Source organism: Kogia breviceps, chromosome 19, assembly GCF_026419965.1.
Source record: "Kogia breviceps isolate mKogBre1 chromosome 19, mKogBre1 haplotype 1, whole genome shotgun sequence".
In the NCBI taxonomy this organism is placed as follows: Eukaryota; Metazoa; Chordata; class Mammalia; order Artiodactyla; family Physeteridae; genus Kogia; species Kogia breviceps.
The window spans coordinates 42282381-42298897 of record NC_081328.1 but is presented as its reverse complement, the minus strand read 5'-3'; the positions used below and the strand labels follow the sequence as shown (position 1 = coordinate 42298897).

Genomic DNA, 16517 nt, shown 5'->3' with positions numbered 1-16517 from the left:
TTGTAATGTTGAGCGTAGTTTAGATGGGAAGGGTAATGAGATAAAAGGGAATAAATAAACAAAGAAAGAAGAGAGGGCTTGCATGAACCATTGATGAAAGAAGGCCATAAATCAAGGAGAGTGATTAACTCTCCTCTGTATCTAAGATTCCTTGCCACCAAGGAAGGAGGAAAAAAGCAATGAGTCACCTGAAGTCTCAGAGACCCTTAAGGCCCAGAGCACCCACGGTAAAGGCAGGAAAGGAGTAGAAAGGTGTCTAAAATCAAAATTTCAAGGACCATGGCAGCACCGGCTCTCAGAGCACTTAAATCATGTCCTCAAACTTCGTTTCCTTGGCTGTTTTAGTTCAGGTGGAGAGTGCTACATATGCTTGGCCTCATCACTCAACAGTCAGCCTAAATGGTGGAAGCTATTTTCTGTGCTGAGATCAAGGCAGTGCCGCCTGGTGACGTATCTGCGAACTGAACTGTGGGAGGAGGATGCTGCGGGGGCCCAACGACAGGTGTGTTAGAGTCTGCCTGAGGACCGAAAGCAGAGCGCAGGACAGTTGGTGTTTGGCAAAGTGACCTACAGATGAAAAGCAGCAGAGAGCAAGCTGGAATCCTCAGCAGTCATCCAGACTGCATTCTCCCAGACATCCTGACAGCTGCAAGGGGCTTAAGAGACCCAGAGAAAAGGGGGCGACTTGCCCGAGGTCACACTGTGAGTCACGGCAGACCTGGGACAAGAACCCAGGACACTAAGGCGACAGTGGGAGCTGGAGTTGCTGATAGGGGTTCCCTCTGGGAGAGACCTGGCCCCCAAGGGAGCATGGAAGCAAGAAGGCATCTATGAAAGAGCTGGCCTGGCGCCTACAGCATGGATGGCTCTCAGTAAGGAGGAGGTGATTCAAACTCCTAGCAGGCACTTGTTCTCAGCATTTGGGGATGTGCTTTCAATGCTAAAGATGATTCTCTTTTCTCGGTTTCCCTTTCCACCAGCTTCTTCTTTTACTTCTTGAATTCTGACTTCCCCCCTGCACTCCATTGGTGACTTGTCTGTGGCTAGATCTGTGGTCTTAGATATCTCTAGGCCTTCTCTGCTGTACTTACAACACCAAAGATGTCACTGACCCTCCTCTCCTTTATCTCCTTTATCTACATTACTTTCATTCACTCATTCAACTAACACCTAATGAGCACCCACAGTGTGCAGGTACATTTACTAAGATGAGTGAGAGGCCTCCGCTGGCCACAAGGAGCTCACTGTCTGGTGTGGAGGATGCAGAGATATAAACAGAGTTTTAATATAATGATAAGTAGTCTCACAAAGGTTTTACAAGGTATAACATAACTCCAAAAAGAAAGCATTTAGTTCTACCTGAAAAATCTATATCTCCAGTGCCAGCTTCTTTCTTAACTTGTTGAAGCTTCACATTTTCAATTGACATTTGGACATTTCTCACCTGAGGCACTTCAAACTCAGTATGTTTTAAAGCTACCTTATCACCTATCTCCCAAATCAAATATTTGTGACACAAAAACAAACCAAGAATAATAACAAAGTCTATTTAAGACCACTATGGTGTATACTCAAGACTGGAATAAATCAAGTCTGTGTTTAATCCATTGCTGTGCAATTTATTTAGAGAACAATGAAAGTCTCTCTAGAAACTAGAAAAGGGAGAAATAAAGAATCGATTATTTGGTTGGTGTCCTCTCCAAATGATACAGATATTTTTCGTCTAGCAGTCAGACATATATGTCCCTTCTGAGGAAAAGTAGATAATAGCCAGTAAGATCATTCAATTAGCTCTTTTGGTTTGAAGTCTATAGTCACCAAGCTGCCTTCCAGTTAGAATCTTAGTGCCCTCAGGAGAAGGAATTGAATAAGAATATTTCTCACTATAAATGAGTAATTCAGAACCATTTCCACTTTCCATCTTTTTTTCAGATTCAACCATCTAGGATCCTATCATAATAGAAATTTAGAGTTGCCTAGACTCCCTAGCAGCCTCTCTGCTGCTTTCCTGGCCCCTACTCTCTCCTCCAATTCATACAATCCTCAGCTGTTAGCATAATCTTTCTCAAATTCCATTCTCATGAGGTCACTCCCTAGCTCAGTCACCACCAGCAGCTCCCTTGGTCTATTTTATCAGTCTAAAGTCAGCAGCCTGGAACCCAAAGCTTATCAACTGTCCCCAACACCATCATTTCATCCAAGTTTATACAGCCTCCGCTCCAAACAAGTTAATTTGCTTACCGTTGATCTCTTTCCCTTTGAGTCTGCATAGCCCTCCTAGCCAAGATGCATCTTCTGATTAGCCTCAACACTTCAGACACTGCCTAGACTTTAAATCCCTCAAGGACATGTAGGCAAGGCCAGCATGTTCTCTAGGTCCAGAGAGGGGGAGTCAAAAAAGCATCAAGTTATGACCAATAAAAGTTAAGTGGTCAAACAATTCAATCATCAGATATTCCAAAAATGTTTATAGATTTATAATATTTTAATATCTCTTCATATTTGTACAAGGCACTGTGCTAGGTGGTGGGGATATCATGGAGAGTCAAAGTCCCTGCCTTCAAGGAACTTACAGTAAACAAATATAATTAAAATTACCATACATACTATTGAAGGAAAAGAATGATGACTCTGTGAGAGAGAACAATAGGATGGAGCTAATTCGAAAAGATACACGCGGGACGTCCCTGGTGGTGCAGTGGTTAAGAATCCACCTGTCAATGCAGGGGACACGGGTTCAAACCCTGGTCCGGGAAGATCCCACATGCCGCGGAGCAACTAAGTCATGCGCCACAGCTACTGAGCCTGAGCTCTAGAGCCCACGAGCCAAAACTACTGAGCCCACGTGCCACAACTACTGAAGCCCGCGCACCTAGAGCCCGTGCTCTGCAACAAGAGAAGCCACCGCAATGAGAAGACTGCGTACCACAACGAAGAGTAGCCCCCGCTCACTGCAACTAGAGAAAGCCTGCGCACAGCAACAAAGACCTAATGCAGCCAAAAATAAATAAATAAAATAAATAAATTTATATATAAAAAAAGAAACAGTTAAAAAAAGAATCTGGAAAGATATATATATATATATATATATATATATATCTGAATCTCTTTGCTGTACACCTGAAACTAATGCAATATTGTAAATCAACTATACTTCAATTTTATAAAAAAAAGGAAAAGATAGGATGAAGCTAATAATTTAGATAGGTAGCACACGGAATATTCTGAGGAGGTGATATTAAGGCTGAGGCCTGAAGGATGAGTAGAATTTAACCAGTTAAAGAGAAAGGGAAAAGTACTTTAGGAAGAAGAAGTAATATTTGTCAAGGCTTACACTTTAATCACTCAGTCAATATTTTTTAAACATCTACTAAATATGTAATGCTTTTCAAAGAACAATATAGAGAAATATAAGACTTAGCTTTCCTTTAGCGAGACAAGACATAAATAGAATAACCAATCTGCTCAGGATGCTATAACAAAATACCACAGACTGGGTGCCTTAAACAACAGAAATTTATTTTCTCATAGTTTAGAGGCTAGAAGGTCATGATCAAGATGCTAGCAAATTTGATCTCTGGTAAGAGCTCTCTTCCTATCTTGTAGTTGACTGCCTTCCCGTTATGCCGTCATATGACATTTCCACGGTGATGTGCATGCACAAGGGAGGGCAGTAGAGAAAGAGAGTGAGCTCTCTGGTGTCTCTTCTTATAAGGACACTAATCCTATTGGATCAGGGCTCCACCCTTATGATCTCATTAACCTTAGAGGCTCCATCTGCAAATACAGCCACACTAGGGGTTAGAGCTTCAACATATGAATTTGGAGGGGAGGGGGACACAAATATTCAGTACATAACATCAATCAATAAACAAAAAATAATAATAGGAACAGGTATAGCACAGGGAACTCTACTCAGTGCTCTGGGGTGACCTAAATGGGAAGGAAATCTAAAAAAAGAGTGGATATATAGATGATATAGATATAGATATAGATATAGATAGATAGATAGATACAAAACTGATTCACTTTGTTGTACAGCAGAAACTAACACAACATCGTAAAGCAACTATACCCTAATAAAAATTTTTTTAAAATAATAATAGGAACAGAATGAGTTTATTCTATTCATTCATTAAACAAATAAGAATGAATACCCATCATGTACAGGCATATCTTGTTTTATTACATTTTGCTTTGTAAACTTCTACAAATTGAAGATTGTGGTAACCCTGCATCAAGCAAATCTACTGGCACAATTTTTCCAAAAGCATTTGCTCACCTTGTGTCTCTGTGTCACATTTTGGTAATTCTCACAATATTTCAAACTTTTTCATTATTATTATATTTGTTACGGTGATCTGTGTCCAGTGATCTTTGATGTTACTACTATTACTTGCTGAAGTATTTTTAAATTAAGGTATGTACATTTTTTTAGACATAATACTATTGCACACTTAATTGACTACAATAAACTATAAACATAACTTTTATAAGCACTAGGAAGACAAAAAATTCGTGTGACTTGCTGTGTTTTGCTATTTGCTTTATTGTGATGGTCTTGAATACAACTCACAATATCTGCAAGGTATGCCTGTACCAGATACTGTATTAAGGGTGGAGAATACATCCTGCAACAGGCAAACAAGGCTTCTATCATGGAGCTTATAGGCTAGATAGGAAGTAATCACAGTAAAGGGTGATAAGAGTAATGACAAGTATGTTAGCACTCGAGCAGTAGCAGGGATAGGCAACCCATCCCTGTATTCCAATACATCAGAAAAAAATCTAAAGAAGTATATTTGGAGGATGGGCAGAGATAGCCAAGTGAAGAGTGGAATTAGAGGGTTCTGGACAGAGAGAGCAGTATATACAAAGACTGGGGCAAGAAAGTGGGTCAAGAAGTTCCATGTAGCTGGTGTAGGGGAGAGAAAAAAACCTTTTCCCTCTACCTTCTTCTTTTCAGGGTCTGGGACCCTGCAAATTAAACTGACAAAAGACGGGTTAACAGAATTTTAGAAAACAACATTTTATTTACACATGCAACATGTATACAAATGGGAGAATTCAGGGATAAGTGACTCAAAGAGGTGGTTAGAATTTGGGGCCTACCTATCATCTTAGCAAAGGGCAATATATTTGTGGAGAAGTAACAAGACAAAGAAACAGGGTTTGGGCCTCTAGGGGTGGTAAGTTGTGGAAAGGTAAATAGATGGGGAAATGAATGGAAGATAAAGGTTATTTTAGTAAGGTTTTTTGGTGCAGACCCAGCTCAGTGCCAACCCTCTGTCTCCAGTGATAATGGTTGTTTTCCTGCTCCTTTTACAGGAGAGGGGAGAGGATACACCTTCACAAAGGGGAATTTATGTCATGCTTTTAGGCAGATGGGGGTGGGCAAAAAGATTTATGTTTGCTGTTTTAATTGCTTTCAGTTCAAAATAATCCTCATGCCAAAGTGGCATTTTCTGATCCCCTTCACTGGAATATATAGTGTAAGAGGGAGACAGGCGACTTAAGGCTGAATGAGGAGGCAGAGACTAGACCTTGGACAGCCTTGTAAGACTAGTTAAAGGGTTTGGACTATATCCTGAGAACAATGGGAAATCCAAAATTGGGGCATGTAAAAAGTTAATAAACTGAAACTTCAATTAAAATGGAGTTGGAAGACCAGAAGAGGGCGTGAGGGCAATAGCAGAGCCCAACAGGAAGAAGAAAGACTTCCTCTTCTTTCCTGGCAAGAGCTCAGCCAATGAGAGACTGTCACAACTTGGCCAAGGAAGAGCCATGGACTTTTTGTTTATTATAGCCCTCCTGACTTCCTTTTCCCCTCTATAAAAGAGTTCTTCTCCATTTTTGCTGGGAACTTTCATGTGGCTCACCATAGTTGCAGATCCTGAATTGAACTTCTTTGCTGATCCCCCCAAAACCATTTTTTTGCTGAAGAAATAACTGGCAGTCTATTTTTTTATTTTTAATTTTTTAAAATTTATTTATTTATTTATATTTTTGGCTGCGTTGGGTCTTCATAGCTGTGCTCGGGCTTTCTCTAGTTGCGGAGAGCGGGGGCTACTCTTTGTTGCGGTTCACGGGCTTCTCATTGCGGTGGCTTCTCATTGCAGAGCACAGGCTCTAGGCGCCCCGGCTTCAGGAATTGTGGCACGTGGGCTCAATAGCTGTGGCTTGCAGGCCCTAGAGCTCAGGCTCAGTAGTTGTGGCGCACGGGCTTAGCTGCTCCGCGGTATGTGGGATCTGCCCAGACTAGGGCTCAAATCTGTCCCCTGCATTGGCAGGCGGATTCTTAACCACTGCCCCACCAGGGAAGTCTCAGTCTATTTGTTTTAGGTCAACAGTGGGGAGGCTTAGCGGGGGGGGGGGGGGGTCCTGACATGATTAAACTTGTTTTTGGAGGTAGGTGAAACTTGAGGCAGGAAGAGACATGAAGGTATATATTTAGGAGGTAAAATTAGTAGGGCTTTGAGACTGGATGTTAGGGCTAAAAAAAGAGAGTGGTTTCAGGTTTGGGCAATGGAGAAACTGGGATAGGTAATATTTCAAGTAAGGTAATATTTCAAGTATGAGGAATGAGGAGTTCCATTCTGAACAAAGTATTTGTGAGACATCCAGTTGACAGCTAGGCATTTAGGTCTGGAGTTCTAAAAAGACTCTGGCTTGAGATACAGATTTTGGAACAATTTTAGATAAAAAATTGAGGCCATGAGAATGAAAGAGTTTGCCTAAGAAGAAGGTGTAAGATGAGAAGGCCTAGAACTGACCCCTGAAGCATTCTAATTTTAGGGGTTCTGTAAAGGAAACTGATAAAAAAACAGAGCAGTAGGGGGAAAACCAGGAGACTGTGTGATCAGAGATGCCCAAGGAAGGGGGTGATTTGATGAAGAGAGAGGAGCAAAGATGGGGGGGGAAGCTTCACGGTCAGGTAGTATAAAGAGGATAAGAGGCAGCATACAACAGGGGCAAGAGAAGCGTACAGATAAGGGGGACTGAAGGAATTCAGAAGAGTAAGCTTACTCTGGTTATACCAGTGGGCCTGCACCTTGCCAATGATACCATGTCTAGCTTCTTGAATAGTTCCCTAAACCCTGGTTTCCAAATCTGATTGAATATGAAATAGACCAAGAGGCAGGCTAAGGAAAAGGATAATTCAACATGTTTGGAATAATGCTTATTGTAACCTAACTCCGCTGGCCAGCTAAAGATATGTTGATAATGGGTGATGGCAGGATGCTCAAGTGGTTGCTGGATGGTGAGTTTAAGTAGGTCAATCAGGAACAGAAAAGGAAGTAAAAATGCTCTGAAATAGAGTCCATCAAAGCACAACTTCAAACGTGGTGGTCTGAATGGGCACAAAACCGCAACAGATGTGTTAGCCCAGTGAACAATGGTCAGAAAAGAGATGCTCTTTTTTAGAAAAAAGAAAAAAAGGACGGGGTGGTGGTGGTGGTGAATTTTACGCAAATTCTAAGCTTAAGAGCCAGAGTGCTAAGCATCACATAGTCTTTAAATGCTGAGCCTAGACACACATTTTCACACAAAAAATATCATCTTTATATACCCTGTGTTGTGAGTTCCTACATTTAAATTTACAAGAATCAAATGTGCAGGTACAAGACATGGCAGCATGTTGTGTGAAACAGCGCTATGTGTGTAAAATAACCAAAAGCTTAGCATGAGCAGTCATGTGACTGTTATGCACATACAACTTTAGTCCACTTTAATAGAAGTCATCCAGATAGTAAAAGCAATAGTCCTATTGCCCTCTGAATTCATTTGACTAAATCTGGAGTGCTGTGTTCAGTTAAAGCCTCACATTTTAAGAGTAATATCGCTTACCCACCCCTGTCTTTCCATTCCCACTGCCAGTCTCTTATCTCATACCTTGTAGAGTGTTTCCAAAGATGGTCAATCCCTCCCATGGCACATGCCTTTTGCAGTGTCACTTTGCCATTCCTCCCATCTCCTTCTGTTGAGACACAGGCCGGCCCTGTGTCTTAGTCTCACCAATAAGAAGTGATGGGGTTTGACTTACAGACCTAGGCCTTAAGGGGTCTCATAGCTTCTGTTTCTGCCTTCTTGGTTGCCAACCGCCAAGCCAAGAAGCTAGGATTAGACTACTGACTGATGAGAGGTCATGTGGAGGAGAAATGAGGAGCTCAGCCAACAGCCAGCACCAAGGCCCCAAACATGTGAGTGAAGTCATCTTGGATCTTCCAGCCCTAATCAAGCCAACGATGGTAATATTCTGTATCTATGCTATCCAGTATGGGAGTCGCTAGCCACATACGTGTATTGAGTCCCCAGAATGTGGCTAGGGCATCTGAAGAGCTTCATTTTTAATTTCACTTGAATTTAACTAAACTTTAGCTAGTGGCTACCACACTGGACAGTATAGAACACTATTTCCACTCTAATTCATCCAGCATAATCCTGCTAACAGAACAGGGCATACGGCAGCATAAAATCACCTTAGCACCTACCCTTTATGGGGCTATAACTACACAAGCAGTGACTAGAGATGGCTGGTGGTAAAGGGTATAGCTCCGTCAACAGGTGTTTAAAACAAAACAAAACACTCCCCCGCAACATCACCCAAAGGAAGGGAGTGACCCATTCTAACCTGATTTTATTTGCATAAAATGTGAGAACCAGAAAGGGAAATTTCCACACAAATGGAATATACCATTGAGTCCCACATCTACCCTAGATATGTCCTGATTAGGACATCAACCTTTAAAAACTGTTTTCTTCAACCATATGGTTACAAAAGGGGAAGGGGAGGAAGAGAGGGAGAAATTAGGTGTGTGGGATTAGTAGATACAAACTACTATACACAGAATAAACAACAAGGATTTACTGTATATCACAGGGAACTATATTCAGTATCTTGTAATAACCTATAGTGGAAAAATAATCTGAAAAAATATATATATCCGAATCACTTTGCTGTACATCTGAAATCAACACGATATTGTAAATCAACTATACTTCAATTTAAAAAAATATTGCAAAGACTTGTTTTTCTCATCTACCAAAACCCAAAATTTTAATAGTTCCCTGTTCACACATTTCGGGGGTAGAGAGAGCAGAAAGGAAATCTGAGAGCCTCTTATGTGTGTTAGACACAGTCACATACATTAATGCACGTAGTTCTCTTAACGTTTTTTTTTCAGACTAAGGAAATAGATGTTCACAGAGGTTGTGACTTGCCTAAGGACCTAAAGCTAAATTAGTGCCAGAGATAAAATTCAAATCCAACCTCCGGATTTCTCAACACACCACAATGCCTCTCTTAACAAGAATAAAAATTTCTGCTCTCCTGAGATTTTCTGTGATCTGGCTACCTAAATACTCATTTCCAGTTAATGTCTTAACTCTTACCGGATTGATCTCATTCTGCATCCTTTCACTTTCTCCTTTCATTTCTTCTAAGTCTACCCATCCTTCAAAACCCAGTTTAAGTCTGAAACTTTCCTCATCTCAATGCTAATTAATTTCCCTTTCCTCTCCTCTGAATTTTTACGTCACTTATAATGGGCACCACATAATGTAGCATTCTTTGTTACATTACTTTTCGGTAAATAGACCGTAATCTCTTTGAGGACAGAGGTCATACTAAATCTTTGAAGTATGGCAATCTTTCCAATTTCCTATTTCCCTCTGAGCCATGAATAGGTAGTTCTGGAATGGATGAACGACCTAAACTCAACAGACAGATACTTCTTGATTAATCAAAGTCAGCCCCAAACTCTCGAGTTTAACCCTTTGCTTATTCTACAGCGCACCAATTAATCCAGCAAGGTTGAATGGCGAACCGAGACCTCAGCCCGTCCACGTAACGCTCCCAGCGGACTCCCGCACGCCACGCCCAGCCTATTGGCTGCCGATTAGGAGTGCCCCAGCCTAGGGAGGCCGATGGGGCGTGGCGTGCGTGAAGAAAGGCGTGGCCGAGAAGAGGAACCTACGCTCTGGATCACACTCGGTAGTCTCCGGTAGTCCTCGACAACTTCCGGCAACGGTCTCCTCCTCCGCTGATTCACCTCGGGTATTTCCGGTCTCCTTCGGGCCTTTTCGTCTGGCTCCCGCGCGGGTCTCTCCACTTCGGGTTTTTCCGTGTCCCGCTCGGAGGTACTCGGCAATCGCTCGGCTTCCCCCATCCCCCGGTAACGGTCGCTGGTGAGTTTAAATGAGCCGGGGCTGGCCGGGCCGGAGCCGCTACGGGGGGGGCCTGAGGCACTGCAGAAAGTGGGCCTGAGCCTCCAGGATGACGGTGCTGCAGGAACCTGTCCAGGTAATGGTAACCGTCTTCTCTGAGGCTTGGCTCTCAGCCTCGGTCGAGAAGCAGCGTATGGCCACTCCGCGGCCTGGTGCGGCCTAGGCCCAGCTGCTTCTCCCGCCTCCCCTCACGCCGGCTCCTGCCTGTCTTCTCGTCAGTTCCGAGGCCTTGCCCGCAACCTCAGCCGTGTTACCTCTGGCCCTATGTTACTTCTTGCCCTTGGTGTGAGCGGAGTTCGGCAATAATACCTCCTTTCCCCCCGGGCCAGCGTCCGGCGAGCCCCTCCTGTCAGCCCAGCGGCCGGGCCCCGGCCGGCGTGAGGGATGAGGGGCCGACAACTCGCCCCAGGTGCTCTCCTGCCTAAGGATGTTTGGGAGGCACGTTTGATTAGCGCTTGTACGATCTTCATAACGGTGGGGCAAGTTTGCAGGACGAGTGTTGGTTTTGTTTTTGTTTTCTGTGAGAGGGTGGAGGGAGGGTAGGATCGGTGTTTTTAATACTAATTTCTGTTTTGATAACAGACTTTATAGTCCACATTGCTTTTCTTGCTCAGTAAATTTCCCTCTGGACAATGATCTGCGAAGAGAACCCCGAGGTCCAGTGCCGAGGCGCAAGCACCTATACAAGGGGAGAGGGTGGAAACGGCAAATTGGGTTTTTTCCATGACCTGTGAGGGGGATGAGGAGATTTTATTGTGCCTGTTTACAAGGCGTGCAGGAAATGAAAGACAAATGATGGTTTTTCCATCCATACCACACCAAGGTATGCTTTGACGCACAGTGCTCTGTTGGCAGGGAAGAAACACTTGGATTTTTAAGTGTGTGAAGCGGTGCCAAGTCATCCCCCCCCCCCCCCCCCCCCCCCCCGGTCATCTGAAGAAACTGAATCTTTTGTCCCTTGGTGATGGACCAGGTGTGTGAGACTTTCACCCTATCCTGTGATCTTTGACTTAATTAGAAGAGTTGACCTCTATCAACTGCTGTCATTGAGTCATGGACTTTCTTTATTTTGAAGTTATAAAGCAAATTAGAAATTGCTTCATATTGCCCTTAAAGACCTGTGATGTCAAATAGTAAATATTTTAATACATCACTCCTTCCATATTTCCTTAATTTTTCTTCACAGGATGAAATATCAACTTCTCCTAGTTGGCTCCTTCTCCAGCTCTTTACATATAGCAGCTATTCGTTTTTTAATTAATGTAATGTGGGATTCTATCTTAGGAAGTTTACCTGTTTGTACATTATACTGGTGCTTTCAAAGCTATTTCTTTCCATCCAAATTTCTCTTACTAGTAAAGAGTCTCTTTTTAAGATTTTTTTTTTTTTGAGGCCTAACATGAAATTAGAAGTTGCTATCTATACCCTCTTAAATGGATAAGCAGATCACTCAAGTTGTTTAATTTCTGTTTCATATTTTTGTTATTTTGTCTTAATAATTAATGATACATTTGCCCTATAGGTACAACTTCTAAAATGATAAACTAGTTTTATTGCTAGCCTATAACCACTTTTTAATAACAATTTCAACTTGCATAAAAACATGGAGAAGGAAAGAAATATGTAGCCAACTCCTTGATAGTACCCATCAGGTTTTCTCTTTTTCTTTAAAGTACTCTTAGCAGTAATGCATTTAGGTATTTTTAAGGCTTAAGAGTCAAATTTGTCTCCCTCCACCCCACGCACACTACCTTTGTTTATTAGATTTGGGGGCAGAGGTAAGAAGCTTTAGGATATAGCTAGGTGAGAATTTTGGTTGTAATTTTTAGGATAAGAAGTCATTCAAGAAGGGATCTGGAGCAGTAGGAGGAACAAGCAGCTTTGGCTACAATGATGAAGATAAACTGATCAGGGATAGTGCTGAAAACAGGAAAGAAGAGTAAGGAAGAAAATAAAAATAGAACAACTAAATAAGATACTTTTTTTAAAAAAACTGTGATAAGCGATTGCATGTATTTGTAGAGGAATGAGAGTAAGTTGGAAAAGCGTTTCCTTTCTAGGGATGCCTCAGGGTTTGAGGTATTACTAGGCATAGGAAAAAGTTGAGAGAAAAGATGAGCAACTGTTTTGATTTTTCTTTTTTTTAAGTTTTAACATGGAATACCGAGGTTGATATGTCACATAAGCCTAAATATAAGCGCTTCCTCCAAATTGTCTCTTATAGGAAATTGTTACTTTGAGTCTTTGCAAAAAATCTGTCCTATTATGAGGCAGAAATTCTGTCAATTATTTTATTTTATTTTTTTAATTTTTTTGTGGTACGCAGGCCTCTCACTGTTGCAGCCTCTCCCGTTGCAGAGCATAGGCTCCGGACGCGCAGGCTCAGCAGCCATGGCTCACGGGCCCAGCCGCTCCGCGGCATGTGGGATCTTCCCGGACCGGGGCACGAACCCCTAGTCCCCTGCATCGGCAGGCGGACTCTCAACCACTGCGCCACCAGGGAAGCCCAATTATTTTATTTTTAAAATAACTATTTAGGGAAGACACACTAGCCTAAGTGACTTGAGTCAATTGCTAATTTGCATTTTTATAAAATTCACCTGATGAAATTGATTTTTAAAAAGACACTTTATATAGATTTATCAATTATTCCTGGGGGTAGGACATCACAGAAGTGTTGGATGAAGTTGTAAAAATCACCTTAGTAAGCAGTATAGTAAGTGGGTGCTTTACACATATAATATTGTTTTAGAGATTATTAGATAGTGAAGGAATACTTTTGGCTTGGGATAAGATGAACAGGGACAGCATCTAACGTGGATTCAAAAGGTACCATTTTCAAATAATAGAATTGAAGGTAGTGTATTCAGGAAAATTGTGGTAGACGATTCCCACCACCCCCGTAATGACTTTTCAATAAAACTGTTTTATCCAACGAGAGTAGAAAAAAATGAAATTCCTAAATATATTTTATGCTTTAAAAAATATATGTATGTAACTAAATTGTTAACAATCAATAGGCATTTGACTATTTGATCTTATTTGAAAAAATTTATATATTCAAGTTAGCTGAAACATTTTGTTTATAAAATTTTCTTTTGGAAAACAGATTACATTATATTTAGGTCTAATATAGTGTCTTGAAGACAGTGCTACATAGTACCTGAACTGAGAGAATAAGCTTTGGGATGGGGAGGTAGAGGGGGAAGTCATTACAAATATGTAGTAATTCCTTTATGGACTAGTGTCCCGATATAGCCTTTGTGCTTATATAGAGAGAAAGCATGAGACAAATAATCACCAATTAATAATAATAAACTGTGATAAGAAGGGCACTGTAAATAGGGTGTTAGGAGAGAGACCTAATAGAAGGGTCCTGACCTAAGTCAGATTTGCAATTGGACCATCAATGTTCAGAAGCAGCCTCAATGAAAAAAATCAAATTGGGAAGACTGTTATGCACCTGCTATGTGCCAAGCACAGATAAAAGACATTCTAAAACCTTCTCTAAAAAGGATGTTAGGAGAGTTCCTTTTGGGCAAATAACATTGAAGCTGAGTTCAAAGTTTGAGAAGGAAACAGTAGTTTGAAGAGCATTACAAGCAGAGAAAACAGCATGTGCAAAGTGCCTAAGACATGCAGAACTTGGCATTGGAAGAACTAAAAGACGGCCAGTGTGGCTGGAGTTGCATAGTAATGGAAGGCCATTATAAGGAGTTCAGTTTTCATTCTAAGTGTAATGGGGAATCACTGAAGGATTTTCAGCCTGGGTTGACACTATCTGATATAGATCTTAAGATCTCTCTGGCTACTGTATGTGAAAGGTCAGGGAGGAAGGAGGCAAGAGTAAACACAATCTTAGGATGAAGGTAACCTAGACTAAGGTGGTAGCAGTGGAATAGGAAGGAAGTAGATAAATTCAAGAGATGTTTTAGAGGAAGAACCAGTGAGACATGGAAATTGATTGTTTGTGGGGGTTCAAGAACAGCTACTTGGATTTCATTTTGGGGGGCACCATTTAATAAATGGAGAACTCTTTGAGAAGGAGACAGATTTGAAGGAGGACAATTAAGAATTCTGTTGTAAACAAATTGAGTTGCAGATATTTGTGAAACCAACCAGTAGAAATGTGGATATATAAACTCTAATCTTTTGAGGGGTCTAGTCTTGTTGGGAAGATAAGTATACTTAGCAGGAACAACTGGATAATGTTACAAGTCAGTATGTGATTGCACAGATAACAATAAATACAGGAAAGAGAGATCCTTGTAGATTGGAAAAATGGGAATGGTTTCTTGAAGGAGTAGAACTTAAAGCTTTAGAAGGTGGAAAGGGTTTGAACTGGTAGGGAAGAGAGAATATTCTTGGCATGGAATGGCATGAGCAAGAGCCCAAAGTTGAGAATGGTGTTTAGGAACAGGAAAACAATAAAACTATAGCATTGACTAGAATGGAAATAGAGGAGGAAAAGGTAAGGTTTTGCTAGCCAGGTAGAATCGGGTTACAGGGGACTTAACATCCAGGCTGAGGAGTTTAGATTTAATTTGTTGGTAATAAATAGCCATTATAGGTTTTTCAACAGAAAAATTATGTAATAAAAGCACTGCTTTGGAAAAATTAATCTGATGCTATTGGGAAGGAGGGACGAGACAAGATTTAAGGAGACATACAGGCTAGTAGAGAAATCCAGTTACATGGTAGTGTACATCAGGGTTTCTCAATCTTGGCACTATTGATGTTTTGAGCAAGCTAATTTTTTGTTGTAGGGGTACTGTCCTGTGTATTGTAGAGTGTTTTGCAGCATCCCTGGCCTCTACCCACTAGATGTCCCCTCCGTTTGTGACAACCAAAGATGCCCCCCAGACATTACTGCATGTACTTTTGGGGGGCAAAATTGACCAGACTGAGAACCACTGATGTAGACCTGAACTAAATTAGAGTTCTAGAAATTAGATTGTAATGTATAATAGGAAAATTCCACAGTGATTTTTTTTCTTCATACCTTTTTATATTGTTCATTTCTTTTATGATCTAAAAGAAAACTATTTTCTTTTTTGACAAAAACAAGAACAACACTAAACAATCTATGTGGTCACATTTAAGTCTGAATTAGTTGTATAATTTACAGAGGTTTGTTTATATTTAAAATAATATATTTAAGAAGAGCAAGCAAGTAGGAACTTTGCCATTTAATTTCTGTGGTGTTGATTTAATTACCTTTAAAATCACTAGCCTAGACTGACCCATTAATTTAATCAGTAGGATTTCTCTTTTAAACTTTTTTTTGGGGTCGGTGGTGGTGTTGCGCTGTTTGGCTTCATAACCTTTCACAGCATTTCGTCCAATCTGGCTTTGTAGAACTCCTGAAGTGATTCACTGAGTGATATTCTTTTAGGGGCAGGTTTACACCAGCAGTTGAGCAGTAGATGAATAACAAGGGGGCTAATCTTAGCCCTGTCTGTCATGAGCTACCGATTTGTAATGCTTTAGAAAATAGTTTATTCCCCACTCCATTCCCCCAAAAGAGATACATACCGTCACTCAGATGCTGGAGCAGAGTGGTGATGGAAGCTGTATGTGGCAAGTTTTACTTCTGGGATGTATGGGAGTTGTTTTTTTTTTTTTTTTTTTTTTTTTTAGCGGTACGCGGGCCTCTCACTGTTGCACAGCGGCCATGGCTCATGGGCCCAGCCGCTCAGAGGCGTGTGGGATGTTCCCGGACCGGGGAACAAACCCGTGTCCCCTGCATCGGCAGGCGGACTCTCAACCACTGCGCCACCAGGGAAGCCCATGTATGGGAGTTTTTGTTGCCTGCCTTCACTATCCCTTTCTGACCCTCTTAAGAATTGATGATAAAGGAATGACGTTGTTCTGAGCAAAACTTGATTTTAAATCAGAAATGGATAGAACTCTTGAATATGATACTTTTTTTCTCTTTCATTTCTTTAATTTTAAAAAGACAGAAAGAAAGTCAAAGTTCAAGGAGTTTTTGGCCACAATATTAATGTGCCAAATTTTCCTGGTGATCAATATCACTAATGTAGCTGGTGAATCAATCATTGGGTCTTTTGTAGCTTATATGTTACAAAATAAACAACTGTGGCAGATATGATGAGAGATGTTACCTAATACAAACTATAAATTATATTTATTAAATTTGTTTATATTAAGTGCTGGAAAAGCAAAAGGTGTTAAGTGCCTAATGTGTGCCAGTCGGTATACTAGGAGCACCATATCATTTCATTTAACCCACACAAGTCCAAAAATAGAGTTCCATTTTTCACATGAGG

At 41.1% G+C, this 16517-nt stretch overlaps 2 protein-coding genes across 11 annotated transcripts in view; one reads left to right on the top strand and one right to left on the bottom strand.

The window, feature by feature from the left end:
- MYL4 (myosin light chain 4) overlaps positions 1–10053 on the bottom strand; it is a 28650-nt gene extending 18597 nt beyond the window's left edge. The window contains exon 1 of one of the 2 annotated variants that reach the window (XM_059048793.2): positions 9978–10053. The gene's annotated coding sequence lies outside the window, so the exon portion shown is untranslated. Of the gene's footprint in view, positions 1–9797; positions 9839–9977 lie in introns of those variants that run through there. The other variant, XM_067020686.1, reaches the window with a different exon arrangement.
- Positions 10054–10110: 57 nt separating this feature from the next.
- CDC27 (cell division cycle 27) overlaps positions 10111–16517 on the top strand; it is a 57355-nt gene continuing 50948 nt past the window's right edge. For 4 of the 9 annotated variants that reach the window (XM_067020683.1, XM_067020679.1, XM_067020682.1 and 1 more), the window contains exon 1: positions 10111–10303. In XM_067020683.1, coding sequence (XP_066876784.1) covers positions 10277–10303 — 27 coding nt within the window. In that variant the 5' untranslated portion in view covers positions 10111–10276. The remainder of the gene's footprint in view (positions 10304–16517) is intronic. The other 5 variants (XM_067020681.1, XM_067020678.1, XM_067020680.1 and 2 more) reach the window with 2 other exon arrangements.